General features: G+C 37.7%; 1 protein-coding gene across 2 annotated transcripts in view; it reads left to right on the top strand.

The window, feature by feature from the left end:
* NIPAL2 (NIPA like domain containing 2) overlaps positions 1-16,188 on the top strand; it is a 109,947-nt gene that overhangs the window by 84,416 nt on the left and 9,343 nt on the right. For both annotated transcript variants that reach the window (XM_054499919.2, XM_054499920.2), the window contains exons 6-8: positions 2,784-2,880; positions 10,063-10,198; positions 12,111-12,199. In XM_054499919.2, coding sequence (XP_054355894.1) covers positions 2,784-2,880; positions 10,063-10,198; positions 12,111-12,199 — 322 coding nt within the window. The remainder of the gene's footprint in view (positions 1-2,783; positions 2,881-10,062; positions 10,199-12,110; positions 12,200-16,188) is intronic.

Genomic DNA, 16,188 nt, shown 5'->3' with positions numbered 1-16,188 from the left:
CAGGGCAACTATAGTTATTCTGTGAATAATGGGAACTCATGTTTTATTTATCTGAAGCCACAGAGATGGAATTTGCCCACACATGAAAAAAGTTATACATGGTTTCTAGAACTGATAACAAATAACTGCAAAAATTAATAATCAGCATGAGAGTCGATTTACCTAATAGGCTCTGTGTGTTAACACAGGAAGAGCTTTCTTTTCTCCAGCAACAAATACAGCGGCCCGAACACTGCTGTGAATTGTCTATAACTGTTTCATGTGAGAAATGGAAGCCTGTGGTTGAGGGGAGACTGGGCCCAGAGGGATATTTCTGTTAACAATTGGTGAAATGCACAGAAATTAGGACACCCAATGTTTTGATGGCCGTTTTAGGGAAGGCAAAGAGATACAAGTTTAATAGCTTTTGTAGCACTACTCAATTAAATCAAAGGTCTGGCAAATAAGTCCCATAAGAAACAGTTAAAATAATTGGTTTAATTTACCAGGAGAAGAAAAGACAAAGGGATGAGTTCATCTTCCATATTAGATGAAAAGGTTTTTAAATGAGGAAGATAAGGGCCTGCTGTTTCCCATGCCCACAAAGGATTAGAGAAAAAAACAAACCCACAAGCAAGCCCTTGAATGGAAACAAATTTAGGTTGACTTAGAGAGGGCGTTGTAGGTAGAATGCATTCCTCAAAATAGTGAAGTCCTTAACTCCTGTGGTTAAGAAAAGAAAAAAAGAAAAAAAATTAATGATGGTACTGTTAGCTGTTAGAAAAGTAAACATTCATACTTACAAATTCAGCCCAAGAATACCATCTCGTCAAAAATAATAGCCTGGGACGGACGCAGTAGCTCATGCCTGTAATCCCAGCACTTCGGGAGGCCAAGGCAGGTGGGTCATTTGAGGTCAGGAGTTCAAGACCAACCTGGACAACATGGCAAAACCCTGTCTCTACTAAAAATACAAAAATTAGCCGGGCATGGTGGCGGGCACCCGTAATCCCAGCTACTTGGGAGGCTGAGGCAAGAGAATCACTTGAACCCAAGAGGGAGAGGTTTAAGTGATCTGAGATTGAGCCATTACACTCTAGCCTGGGGAACAGAGTGAGACTCCATCTCAAAAAAAAAAAAAAAAAAAGATGTTAAAAATAAAACTGAGAACTCAAAATTACACTAAAGTTCTTAAGGACAGGAAAATTTTAGACTTTCAGTCAATTAATATTTATTGAACAGTTTATTAGATATTAGGTCTTTTTTGGCAACTTATTCATAATAAATTCGAGGTGTGATTTACTCATTAATTCCATCAGTACTCATTGAGTGACCGACTGTGTGCCAGGCACCAGAGATTGCGTGGCAAAAAGAGTAGGTAAGATTCCTGTTCTAGGGCTGGCATTCTAGTAGGGAAGACAGACAAGAAACACATAAACATATGAACAAGAAATGATGATGGCAAAATGCTCCACAGCAACCTGAAGCTGGGGGTGTGACAGGATAATGAGTGGCTCTGTTAGATCAGAAGAGTCAGAGAAGAACTCTCAGAGAGGTGGCATTTGACCTGTGAGCTGAGTGACTTGGAGGAGCCATTGTGCAAAGATCAGTGAAAGAGCATTCCAGGCACAGCGAACAGTCAGTGCAAAGGCCCACAGGCAGGAGCAATCTGAAGACTGCAAAGAACTAGGGAAAAAAAAAAGAATTTTTAAAAATTGCCATGAGGCTGGCACAGAGTGGACCATCCAGGAGTGAGCGGTACAAAATTAGGTCCAGGGAGTTGCCTATGACTTTATGATCCAGGAGGGAGTTTGGATTTTATTCTAAATGTGATAGGAAACCACAGGAGGTTTCAGCAAAGGAATGAATGGGTCTAGTTTATATTTTTACCACATGCATCATACTGGAAGAATGTCACAAATATAATACATGGTGAAAAAAAGCAAGCAAGTGAAAGCAAGTATGATTCCACTTGTATGAAGTCCAAACATGCAAAAATAAACTGGGTACCATTTAGGGACATATAAAAATGCGATAAACTATAAAGAAAGTGAATGATAAACACAGATTTTCAGTGTAGTGGTTCCTGGGGAGGTTGAAGGAGGAGGGGAGTGCAGCTGGAGAGGGGCACATGAGAGACTTCAGAGGTGTCGGTACATTCTGTTTCTTAGGTTGGGTAGAGAGTCTGTGAGTGCCTGTCATATTACTCTAAATCCCTTTGATGTGCGTCATATATGTTCTCTATGAATAAAATATTTCATTATCCAAATTGTTTTTAAATGATTCCTCTGGCCGTGGAATGGCTTGATTACAGAGAGGCAAGAGTAAAATCAGAGATGAGTTAGAAGCAAATGCAGCTGTCTAGAGGAAGGCAGAGAGTGGGGGAAAGGGGTTTGGGGTTTGTGCAACACGGAGTGTGGCAATGCCACTAACTGGCAGGCAAAGGCCCTGGAGGAACAAGCTGGGAAGGTAGGGAATCTAGTGGGAGGTGTTACCCACATTACTGTGGCATGTCTATTAAACATGCATGTGGAAATGTCTCGTAGATACTTGGGGAAATGAGGCTGAACTCCCAGGGAGGTTAGGACTGGAGATCTAGATTTGGGCATCACTGGCAGAGAGGGGTGTTCGAGCTCTGGGTCTGGAGGGCCGAGGTGCTTATACCGCTCTCCTGTGTCATCCCTAGGAACCTCAGTCACCCTTAATTCTCATATGAGAACTGCTGCAAAATCAAAATGAGAAGTGTGACATTTTGAAGACTTTGCATAGAATAACTTACTCTTTTCCATCTTTTTCATTTCTAGATTTTAGAAATATTAATTTTCTGCATTCTCCTGTATTTGTATAAAAGAAAAGGAATGAAGCACATGGTGATTCTGCTAACCCTGGTGGCAATTCTAGGTAAAGGCATATTTTGTTTTCTTATTCTTTAATTGAGCTGTGCTGAGTCATAAATGAGGTTTGAAGGAAAATACTTAAGCATTCTACTCCTTTCTCATTGTTTATATTTTTCAGCTCTGATCTATAGGAAGAAACTGAGTCTAAATTATAAAAATTATATGTTGCCTGTCCATTACTGCAATTGATATATACTTAATTTTTAAAAAAATACATTTAAGGATTTTTTGCTTCTTGATAACTTTATTTGCTCCCTGATAATTTGAAGATATTTTGTTAACAAGTAATTGAAAATCTTAAAAGAGAAACAAATTAATGATCCCAATTAAAACTCTTGTGTCAGGAATTGGTTAACAAGACCTATACTATTTATATTTTCTTTAAAAACTTTATAATATGACTAATAGGAAACATAGATGTAAGTAAGCAGTATGATTTTCTTAAATATCACATTTCTTTCATTCATTGTTTACCAACCCATTTACTTTGTTTTTCCAGAGGCACCTTGTTAGAGTTGAAAATGAGTGCTTAGATAAGCCCAGTATGTATTTTTAATGTATCTTCCCTCCCTTCTCCTTTTCTGTCTCTTTCTGTCTCTCTGTCTCTGTCTCTTTCTTTCTCTCTCTCTCTCTTTCCCCCACCCCTACACACACACACACATACACACACACTCTTTCTCTCTCTCTCACTCATAAATACCAACACTAGGAGATCTCACTAATTATTTAGGAAATTCCCTTTAAAAAATGTATTTGTAAATCTTCCTTCATTTCCTCTTAGCCAGTCAGATGGCCCACACATCACGCGCGGTTTGCCATGACTCAGAAGGCTGTACTAATACCCCTGGGGCAGCATGCAGCCTCCATGTTAATGAGGTGCTGGGTTTTCATGTTCCTATCTCATCAACTAGTTCTCTCCTTTGTACTAGAAAATTTGTGTTTTTGATAGTTACTTACAGAAACAAATGTACTCTGTGCTATATTCAGGTATGCTGTAGATCAAGAGAACAGAAAGAGAACTTTATATTTGTTTCTTTCCAAATTACCAAGTAGGGAAAACAAAAGCAGACAACTAAGAAACAAAATGTACCTTATATAAGAAAATAATGAAAATGAAGCCAACTTTAAATAGGAATGTAAGATAACAGAATTAAGATAATGCATAACAGTTATGATAATAAATGTAAATGGAATACGTTTACCTAGTAAAAAAAAAAAGAAAGAAATATTCTCAAATTGGACATCATGGAAACTTCCAGACTGATTTTGAAAATGATTCTGAAATTGGATTCAGCCAATTTGCACTAGTACAGCTGTAAGCGTTATTCAAATAGCAGCCACCATGCTTCTTTCCCCTATTATCTCCTCCTCTCAACCCCAGCCCCATCATGATAAATACTAAGACAGGGGTTCTCCAGGACCCTCTTCCAGCAGTGCCACGGCCAGCACCCTTTCTGACTGGCCCTTGCAGGTTGCGAAGTGTTTTGGCTACATGCATAAATTTTCATCTAAAACAAGGTAAATCAGCCTGAAAGTAAAACAAAGCAGGAGGTCATGATATTACTAAATGAAAATTAAGGCAGAAAATATTAAGTGAGATAAAAGGGGTAATTTATCCTGACAAAAAGAGCACAATCCACAAAATATCATATCCAATATGCAATAGAAAATCTGCAGAAAATGCAAAACTACACTAACAGAAATATAAGGGAGTTAGGAGACTTCTCTCAGTTCATGGAAGATAATTAGACAGAAAACCATATAAAGACAGAAGATCTGAATAATTAATCATGAACTTGTACCTCTAATATTGAACTCTAAATCCTGAAAACAGAGAATAAACTTTCTTTCAAGTGCCTGTGTAACGTTTACAAAAGTTGATCATATAATTGGCCATGAAGAAATCCTTGATAAATTCCAGGAAGTTGAAAGAATACAGACCACATCCTCAGATCACAGTGAAATAAAAACAGAAAAATACTAACAAAAATAGAAACCAGTAAAACCCTACCACCTGGAAATGTTAACACTACCCTTAAACTGCAGCTGTGCAAAGGAGAAACCAAGATTTAATTGCAGCATATTTTTAAATTATTATTAAAGCACTTAATATTAAACCTAGAGTTTATGACTAATGCTGTATTCAGAGAAATTGATTGCTTTAAATGTAAGTCAATTAAGCATTCAACTCAAGAAATTAGAAAAAATACTGAAATAAAGCTAAGGAAAGCAGAAAGAATTAATTAAAATTAATTAAAAAGGCAAAAATTAATGAAATAGAAAAGAGAAAAGTAATGGATTTATAACTAAACGCAACAATGTGTTCTTAAAAGACAACTGATAAAATAGATCCTCCATCAGAAAAAAAGAAAAACCACAAATACCCCAAAATAGAAATGACAGATAGATGTGCATGTATATAAATTTGAATGAATTGCTTATTTCTTAATGAAAATAACTATGGAGGAAATAAAGGAGTTGTTAAAAAGCTATATCTTAAAAAACAACCAGGCCTAGAGAGTTCCAAAGGTAATATCTTCAAATCCTTAAGGAATAGATTATTCTGATGTTGTTGCAACTATTTGAGGACATAAGAAGAAAGCTTTTACTTTTTAGAAAACATAATCAGATAAGACTCACCTCCCAAAATGGGAAACAAAATAGGAGAAACAAAAAACACTATGAACTAATATCACTGCTAAATATTGATACAAAAATCCAAAAAAAAATTAGCAAACAAAACACAGAGCAAATCATATGCAGTGACAAAGTGGTCTTTGTTTTGTTTTGAGACAGAGCCTTGCTCTGTCACCCAGGCTGGAGTGTAGTGGCACAATCATAGCTCACTGTGGCTTCAAACTCCCAGGTTCGAGTGATCTTCCTACCTCAGCCTCCTGAGTAGCTGGGACTACAGATGCGTGGCATCATGCCTGGCTAATTTTTTTTTTTTTTTTTTTTTTTTTTTTTTTGGAGAGACAGGGTATTCCCATGTTGCCCAGGCTGGTCGCAAACTCCTAGGCTCAAGCAATCCTCCTGCCTCACTTTCCCAAAGTGCTAGGATTACAGGCATGGGCAACCGTGCCTGGCCCAAGTGGTCATAATAAAACTGGTTCTTCTCTGTAACACTTACAACAATTTGCACTTACATATTCTACTTATATGTTTATATGCTGTTATGAGCCCCTCTTCCTGGCCAGATTAGAGCATGTCTATTATTTACAGTATATATTCTTTAAGTAGAATTGAGCACAGTAATCACACAGTAAACATTTGAATTTAATTAACTATGGGAATGAAAGAGGGATTCTTTAAGAAATTCATTAATATAGTTCATCAAGTTTCATATGCACTCCTAATAAAGAACTTGTTGGTGAAATACCAGAAGTGTTCTCATTACAGCAAGAAATGAGAACCAAAGTGCTCACTCTGCACTGTGTGCTCATCTTGAATATTGTACAATGAGCATTAGTACGTTTTAAAAAAGTGATTATGAAAGTCATGTTGTATCCATGAAAGGTAGCAAAATACATGATATTGCTTGTGTGACTGATAAAAAATGGAATTAAAAAAAAGAAAATAGCAAGTGAGGGTAGTCAGAAGAAAGAAACCTGGCTTCTGGTGAGTGGCCCACTTTGCCAGTAGTGGTGATCATTCTTAAAGGACTCCAGACCTGGTGTGATGGCTCACGCCTGTAATCCCAGCACTTTGGGAGGCCATGGCAGGTGGATCACCTAAGGTCAGGAGTTTGAGACCAGCCTGGCCAACATGGTGAAACCCCAGCTCTACTAAAAAGACAAAAATTAGCTGGGTGTGGTTGTGGGTGCCTGTAATCTCAGCTACTCAGGAGGCTGAGGCAGGACAATTATTTGAACCCACGAGGCGGAGATTGCAGTGAGCCAAGATCGCACCATTGCACTCCAGCCTGGGCCACAAGAGCGAAACTCCATATCAAAAAAAAAAGTACTCTAAAGCCTCTGGGTCGATCAGGAAACCAGGAAGGCCAGGAAGTCCTTCTCTATCCATGGAATGCTTTGGTTATCAGAGACAAATTAATAAATAAAATGTTTATGGCTCTCATAAGGAAATGTTGATGGCAACCTAGGAAAATTTTTGAAAGGAGGTATATTGATGAAAATCTAAGAGGGAATTGAGAGGGTCAAACTTCAAAAACAGGTCAGCACAAGTTTAGAAAAAATAGTGTTGTTCTAATGATGAAAGTATATATGGTAATTATTGATAATTAAGAAAATAGACAAAGATACAAAGAAAAATATAAAAATCTGTGTAACTGAGCACTGTACAACAGAGTGTGACTGGTACTCTCTGGAAGGCAGTTTGCTAGTATATTTGACAAGCCTTCACAGTGGCTGTAGTCAGGAATTCCCCTTTAGGTGGTTTTCCTAAGGAAATAGGCAGAGTGATAAACAAAGACTTATGTTCAAGAATATTCATCACAGCCCCGCTTTTAATAGTTAAAAAAAATGAATACAATCTAAATATCCAAAAATAGGGAATTGCCAAAATAAATTCATACAAATTCATGCTTTAGAAAAATACTTAATGGAATAGAAAATACTTCAGGTAAACAGGTTCCTAAGTGGTATGTACTTGGAAAATAAGCTCCTAAGTAGCATATACCTTATGATTCACGTGTTGTAACCTATTCCTTATAGATAGGAAAATAACAACATGTCCAAATGTCAAAAATGATTTGAGGTGAGTGCTGAAACTACAGGTGATTTTAATTTTCCTTTCCAGGCTTTTCCACTTTTCCAAAACTTTTTAAATGGATGTGTTTACTTTTGTAGCTTTTTAAAAATGAATTTAAAGTTAATTCATTATCCCAGTGCTAGAGATAACCACTGACAATATCTTGATGTAGTTTATTCTCATCTTTTTTTTCTGTGCTTACCTAAGTACTTTCTATTTTTAAGTATAACTTTAGAAGAACACTGCATTACAATTATGTATTTCCACCTATCCTCATCAACCACCTCCCAGAAATACTTAGAAGTACTCAACACCAGCCTAGAAATAACTTACAGGTTAAAATAGTGATTAATCAGTTGACAATTGTGCATGCTTTGAAAATATCATGATTGGCTACAGAAATTGATAGTTTGTTTAGCTATCAATAACAGAGAATTCTAGTTCTGTCTTTGTCTTGGGTTTAAGTATAATATAAAATCAGATGGTGGTTAAATCAGATGACCTTTAAGGTCCTTTGCAATTCTGAGGTTCTGAGGCTAATGGAACAGTATGTTCAACTACTTCTCCATTAATTGTCCCGTTGGGAAACCTGGCTGTTCAGACCACAAGATCATAATCACATTGTGTTCTAATTTCAGGTAGTGTTTAGAAGGAAATCAAGGTCCCTCAAGAGCTAACCTACAAACTTAAACCATCAAGTGACACACAGATCTCTATAGATATTTAAAATGCCTAGGTTAGCTAAGATGTGACTATTGGCATAATCAGTAGGAAATATGTAAAAGAATCAGGTCAAAAGACATCTTAAGATGGAGAAAGGCCTGATTGTAAGGGCCTCTTTGTTGAGAATTGGGGTTTGTTTTTAGAATTTATCACCTGATCTCCTCTGTCAATTATGATTTTTTTTTTCCTTTATTTATTTATTTTTTTTGAGACAGAGTCTCGCTCCATCGCCCAGACTGGAGTGCAGTGGCCTGATCTTGGCTCACTGCAAACTCCGCCTCCCGGGTTCACGCCATTCTCCTGCCTCAGCCTCCTGAGTAGCTGGGAATACAGGCATCCGCCACCACGCCTGGCTAATTTTTTGTATTTTTAGTAGAGACAGGGTTTCACTGTGCTAGCCAGGATGGTCTCAATCTCCTGACCTCATGATCCACCCGCCTCGGCCTCCCAAAGTGCTGGGATTACAGGTGTGAGCCACCGCACCCAGCCAATTATGATTTTTAACTAAAAGAAAATGCCTAGTTTGGAAGTGTGCCCTAGTACCCTTCAAGTTAAAGTATATTTTCAGTTTTTGGAAAAGGATATTATGGGTGGCCTCTTGGTGGGAGGCCACCACTTGCTGTTTTAAATATATATATATTTCAAATACATACGTGTGTGTGTATATATATATATATATATACACACACATACATAAAATACCTTTTCAAATAAAATGAAGAAAACTCAGATATATTATGACCAAGTAGATCAACAGCAACAAAAGGAGTATTTCTCCTTCACATTGCCTTTGACTTATAGTTTTTTTATTTCATGTAAAAATTATTTTTGAACTTTCAGTGAGTTTTAGCTAAATTATGGAATTATTTGCAACAGTAACTTCGAGGGACATAAGACAGAAAGCATTCTTTTCTTCCTTACAGAAAGATGATGTTGCCAGAAAATGCTCCATTACTTTCATAGTAATATAACCTTATCAAGTTACTTTTTCTTAATTGCTGTTTGGAACCTATGAAAAGTTTGTTCTCATAAGGGATGAGTTCCTCTTTAGCATAGAACATAAATAGCTATTGCTTATGTAAACCTTAAATTGATGGTCCACCCTGAGAAATGAATACTCGACTCTGGTCCTGCTTCCAATTATTGTCATTGTGAAAAATATTCTTAATGAAACTTCTAGGTGTCTCCTAACAAAAGGGCTTATATATAGACTTAGTACAACTCACTTGATTTTAGCCAAAAGGCTGAGAAGCAATGACTTAGTACAACTCTAAGTAAACTCAAGAAGTGAGCTGCATTTCACTTTCCAGTCTTCTCATCTATTTGGTTTTTAAATTTTCAGTATAGTTTAATAGTTATTTTTTCATTAATGTCACATGGACAATCTGACTTTTCTTATCTCCTCCCTCCATTGTTTTTGCCTTTCCCATCTACTAGTAATTATAACCTCCACAGAATTCTTTCAACAGTTAGGGATGGAAAAGAAGCATCTTGCTCCACAGATTAAAAAAAAAAAAAAAACAGTCACACAGCAGATCTTTAGCTGATTTACGCAAATTTGATATCCAGCACAGCTCAAGCAACAAGGCCACTGCTTACTAATGTCACATCCCTTCCTATACCTCTCACAACCGTGTTCATTCTTAAACCATAATTGGTATATTTGCTACTCTACCACATAAGCTTAAGATATTTATTTGTTAATTCAATCTCAAATATGTTCTTTATTTGTGTTTCTTGTTTTCTTTTTCAGCCTCGTTGACTGTTATTTCAGTAAAGGCCGTCTCAGGCATGATCACTTTTTCTATGATGGATAAAATGCAACTAACTTACCCCATTTTCTATATCATGTTTATCATCATGATAGCATCTTGTGTTTTCCAAGTCAAGTAAGTTAGCTTCTGCATACTCACTAATCTTTCAATATTCCTGTGCTTCTCTGGGCATTAATCTTCACTGGCTTCAGATGATAATTAAAATAAGATACAACTGATTTCTAAGGGTGAAGGGCCTGTAGCTTGTCCTCAGCCAACATGCCTTGCTTCCTCCTTTTCATCCAATAATGAGTTTTTATGAAGCGTTGCCTTCATGTCTTGTGAGTTCTAAAGCGCAGCCTTAATCCAGCTAAGTGCACTTTGATACTTTCCTGATGCTCTTCTGCTTGTAATTAATATCCATGGTACACAGGTTGTCATTAGCAATAAATCAAAGGGGCAGGTCCACATCCAGGCTTTCATTCTAAATATAGGACACACATGAACCCTTCACCTTCATTTCTTAGCTCATGCTCACTAATTGCCCAGAGATGGACGAAACCAGACATTTGGCCGGGAGGGAAATCCTTTCCCCAAAATTTTGCATCTTTGGCCAGAATTTCCTTTGTATCCATGGGATTTCGGAATGATTGTTTTATGTTTCTCTTGAGGCCTAATAGTGGTGACATGGAACGTTTTTAATTTCTGCTCTTCCCTGCCCCCACCTCCATCGACTCTAATCACTTCCCCTCCATCTCTCACATTGGGATTGTGCCTTTGCCTGCTGGGCTTTCTTGAGTTGACCTGAAAGTTTTCTGTTCATCCCAAAATGCTATGCAAAAGCACCATCCCAGATAAGAAATCAGAGCTCAAAATCAGTACAAGAGTGGTTCCTTCTGTAGGTGCGAGAAATACCGTCTAATTGTTATGGGCTGAAGATAGGCCCTGTTACAAGGTCTGTGGAGAATTACTGGAGAAACCCAATGTTTTATCACTGGTTTGTCATCTCCTTATAAGCCTGTGTTTCTAATACTTGCATTTGCTATTTCATTTATCTGTTTCTTCTGAATTAATTGGTACTGCCACAGTATCTTTTGGGATTAGTGGCATTATCTTCATACCATACTTTGTAAATTTGACAAGCAGACACAATTGTGGGTAAACTGCATCCTGTCACCCTTGTCTCAGTCTCCTGCACCTATCACACTGTACAACTGTGGTTCTCAGCCCTGGTTGCCCATTAAAATGACCTGGTTTTTGTACATATATATGTACATGCATGTATATGACCTGGCTTTCGTACGTATATGTACTTGCATGCATACATGCACATACATGCATTTATGTATACCTACATATGTGTATGTACACACACACACACACACACACACACACACACAGGCTCTACCCACAAAGTACTTTTTTCAATTTCTCTAGAGTAGGACCTAAGCATTAGTGCTTTTTAAAAGCACCCCAGTGATAGTGCAATTCACTGCTTCAAAAAACAATCTAGTCCCTAGCAGGGCAGCACAGCACAGTTGTGGGAACTGCATTTGTGTTGGTGGCCAGAATGAGAAGCTGAGCTCCCACATGTGCTCTGCAGCTGGAGCGCTGAGCATTGTTTTTGAAACCTTAAACATTCCTTTACTTCATCTTCTTTCTTGGCACGTGGCATGTCAATGGATAGCTCTACTATTCCCCAGATATGATATTTAACAGATTCTAGGGTCTATCCTAATGAATCAGGCCCAGTGTGATACTGGTCCAGCAGCTTGAATCGCTTCCAACTCAAACTTCTGTGGCCTCGGAATATGATTAATTGCTTTTCATTGTTACTGTTGTTGGTTTAAACAGACCATAAAACCTGACATCTGATCTCATACATCAGATGCATATAAGCTATGACTGCTGATTGGAAATGCCCTTTCACTGCACCTCCTTTCCCTTTGTAGTTGTAGCTAAAAAACACGTGTTTCTTGAAGTTATTGTTAACTTATTGCTGAATGTCTCTTAAAGCCAAAACTCCAGTAAGTGCCTTCTGCCCTAGGTTCCTGAATCAAGCCACGAAACTCTACAATACAACAACAGTGGTGCCAGTTAATCATATTTTCTTTACAATCAGTGCCATGATTGCAGGTGAGTTTTGGTTTTCTATACATAGGTGATTCCACGCATAAATGAAGTTTCTCCCAGAGTAAATGAGAGAATCCAGAAATCTTTAGGTTGTAAGGATCTGTGTTGCCTCCACCTGGTGTCTGAATTTCTCCTATGACAATCCTTCAGGAGAGATTCCTCTACTTTGTGTGAATGCTCTCTGCCTCCTGGGTCAGCTCAGTCCTGCTTTGGATCACTCTCATTCTCTGGAGATTTCTAAGTAGAAAGTGTTTTCTTATATTGGAGCTGAAATGAGTTTCCTTGCAAATTCAAGACATTCATCTTTGTTCTTGTTGGAGTCTTTCCCTTGCCAGCCCTTGGATTAGTCCATTTTGTGTGGCTATAAAGGAATACCTGAGACTGGGTAATTTATTTTTAAAAGAGGTTTATTTGCCTCATGGTTCTGCAGACTGTACAGAAGCATGGTGCCAGCATCTGCTTCTTGTCAGGACCTTAGGAAGCTTTTACTCATGGTAGAAGGCAAAGGGAGAACAGACATGTCACATAGCAAGAGATGGGGCGAGGGAGAGGGGTAGGTCCCAGTCTCTTTAACAACCAGATCTCATATGAACTCAGTACTGACAAAGGACACCAAGCCATTCGTGAAGGATCCACCCCCAGGACCCAAACACCTTCCTCTAGGCCCCACCTCCAGCATTTGGGGATCACATTTCAACATATGATTTGGAGGGGACAGATATCCAAGCTATATCAGCCCTTCTGATCATCAAAGCAACTGAAAGGTCCTCTTGAGTCTTGTCTCTGGGCCATACATGCCCAATTCTACTAACTCTTCCCTATATGCCCCTCACCAGCTTGATCAGAGAGTACAATCCAAAACTGAGTTCAACGTTCCAGGGAAAGCCTGAGAGACAAGAATAGAAACTACTGCCTTTGCTATTCTGGCCTCTATTTTTCTACTGTTGCAGTTCTTTTATTAGTATGGACCATTTTTTAAAATATGACAGGCATGATAGCATTAAAACTAAAAGTATAAATTTGAAACTCGGTCCAAACCAAAAACAGTTGATTCGAGTATACCATTTCTATATTTATATTCTATACTCGAATATAAATGGTATATTCGAGTATACCATTTATATACTGGTATGCCCTCATTCATTGGCTTATTTGATGTATTTACCACCTTCTTGATCTTGAGAGTTCATTTCTCAATGTAAAGTTTACGTATTTGGGGGAGTAATTGAGGATTGTCTGTTTCCTAACTGGCACATTTTTTTTTCATTTTATGGAAAACAATGTGACTGTCAGTGGGTAGTTCTTTAAAGTAATTAATGCATTTTCTGTTTCCCAAAATTGAAACTTAATATTTAAAGAAAATATTCTATCCCATGACATCTAATTTTTTAGTATTTTAAGCTAGTTAATAAATTAAGAAAAGATTGCATATTGATGTGTCTTAGAATTATTGGAAAAGGAAAATAGGCCAAAAAGAGTCATAGAAATGACATAAGCCTGATAGTTAATATTAATGTGCATAAAGAATATAGTTTCCCTGATCGGAAGATTTTCTGCAGCCTGGGAACATAGCAAGATGTCATCTCCAACAAATTAGGGGGAAAATCAGCCAGGTATGGTGGCACGTACCTGTATTCCCAGCTACTCAGGAGGATAAGACAGGAGGATCACTTGAACCCAGAAGTTTGAGGTTACAGTGAGCTATAGTCACACTGCTGCTCTCAAGCCTGGGTGACACAGCAGGACCCCATCTCTAAAAAAATAAAAGTTAAAAATAAATAAATAGAGATTTTCTAGGAGGACCAACAGGGCTGGGTCTTAATACTCAGCATATAGAGTAATCGATGAGTCGGGGGGATGGCAAGACCTTTTGGGAGTCATAAGAGTCCCTCTGATGTTACTGGTGAGTGGAATGGTGGTGGAGCTTGCCAAATACTTCTCCTCCCTGCCTCCATGAGAAAGCATAGTTTACAATTAAGATGAGACCATCTTTTGCCTACTAATTAGTCAAGTTTTGTTTGTTCTTTTTATTGCAATATCCAATGCTGATAAGGCTACAGTATCACAGGCACTCTTATGGGCTAGGTAACATGCTGCCACCCTCCTAGAACTGAGTTTTGTAGTTTTAATCAAAAGCCTTAACAATATTTCTACCCTTTGATTCTACAAGTCAACAACAAAAACCCAAATAACCTGATTTTAAAATGGGAAAAGAACTTGAATAGATGTTTTTGAAAAGAAGATACACAAATGGCCAAAAGATGTGAAAAGATGTTCAACACTTCTAATCATAAGGGAAATGCAAATCAAAACCATAATGAGATATAATCTCACACCCAATAGGATGGCTGCTATTTACAAGAGAAAACAACAAATGGTGGTGAGGATGTGGATCAACTGGAACTTTTGTATACCATTGGTGGGGATGTAAATGGTGCAGCCATTATGGAAAACAGTGTGGCAGTTCCTCAAAAAATTAAAAATGGAATTACCATATGATCTAGTAATTTCACTTCTAGGCAAGAGAATTAAAAGCAAGGTCTTGAAAAGACATTTGTATATGTATGTTCATAGCAGCATTATTCACAATAGACAGAAGGTAGAAGCAACCCAGATGTCCATCAACAGATGAATAAATAAACAAAATGTGGTATATATATACAATGGAATATATTCAGCTTTTAAAAGGAAGGAAATTATAACACATGCTACAACATAGATGAACCTTGAGAACATTATGGTGAGTGAAATAAGCCAGTCACAAAAATAAAAATATTCTATGATTCCACTTATATGTGATATCTAGAGTAGTGAGATTTATGGAAACAAAAGTAGAATGATGGCTGCGGGGAGGAGGAAAATGAGTTGTATAATGGGAATAGAATTTTAGTTTTGCAAGATGAAAAAGTTCTGGAAATTGTTTGCAAAACAGTATGAACCTACTTATCACTACTGAACTATACACTGAAAACAAAAGATTGAGATGGTAAATTTTATGTTATGTATATTTTACTACAACATTTTTAAATTGGGAAAAAAATAGCCAGGTGTGGCAGTGCACACCTGTAGTCCCAGCTACTCAGGAGGCTGAGGTGGTAGGATTGCTTGACCTAGAAGTTCAAGGTTACAGCGAGCTATAATCACACCACTACTCTCCAGCCTGGGTGATGGAGCAGGACCCTATCTCTAAATAAATAAAAGTTAAAAATAAATAAATAAAGATTTTCTTGGAGGACAAAGAAAATCTCTAGAAACAGAAATTCCACTTCTAAAAACCCCCATAAAAATTCATAAAATACCTGGGAAAATGTGTTGATGAGACATACCTCATTTTATTGTGCTCTGCGGATATTGCATTTTTTACAAATTGAAGGTTTGTGACAATCCTGCATCGAACAAGTCTGTTGGAATCATTTTTCCAACAGCATGTGCTCACTTCATATCTCTGTGTCATGTTTTGGTAATTCTTGCATTATTTCAAATTTGTTATTATTATATCTGTTATGGTGATCTGTGATCAGTGATCTTTAACGCTACTACCATAATTGTTTTGAGACACCACAAACTGCACCTGTGTAAGACTGCCAACTTATCAATAAATGTATGTGTTCTGATGCTCCACTGACCAGTTGTTCCCACATCTCTCTCCTTCCCCTTGGGCCACCTTATTCCCTGAGACACAATAATATTGAAATCTGGCTATTTAATAATCCTACAATGGCCTGTAACTGTTCAGATGAAAGGAAGCATCCCACAATCCTTCCCTTAAGTCAAAAGCTAGAAACGATTAAGCTTAGTGAAGAAGGCATGTCAAAAGCCAAGATAGGCTGAAAGGTAGACCTTCTGCACCAAACAGTTAGCCAAGTTGTGAATGCAAAAGAAAAAAGTTTTTGGGCTGGGCGCAGTGTCTCATGTCTGTAATCCCAGCACTTTGGGAGGCGGAGGCGGGTGGATCACCTGAGGTTGGGAGTTCGAGACCAGCCTGACCAACA

The sequence above is a fragment of the Pongo pygmaeus genome, chromosome 7, assembly GCF_028885625.2.
Source record: "Pongo pygmaeus isolate AG05252 chromosome 7, NHGRI_mPonPyg2-v2.0_pri, whole genome shotgun sequence".
Lineage (NCBI taxonomy): Eukaryota > Metazoa > Chordata > Mammalia > Primates > Hominidae > Pongo > Pongo pygmaeus.
The sequence above is the reverse complement of the archived record's forward strand: the minus strand, read 5'-3'. Positions and strand labels throughout refer to the sequence as shown.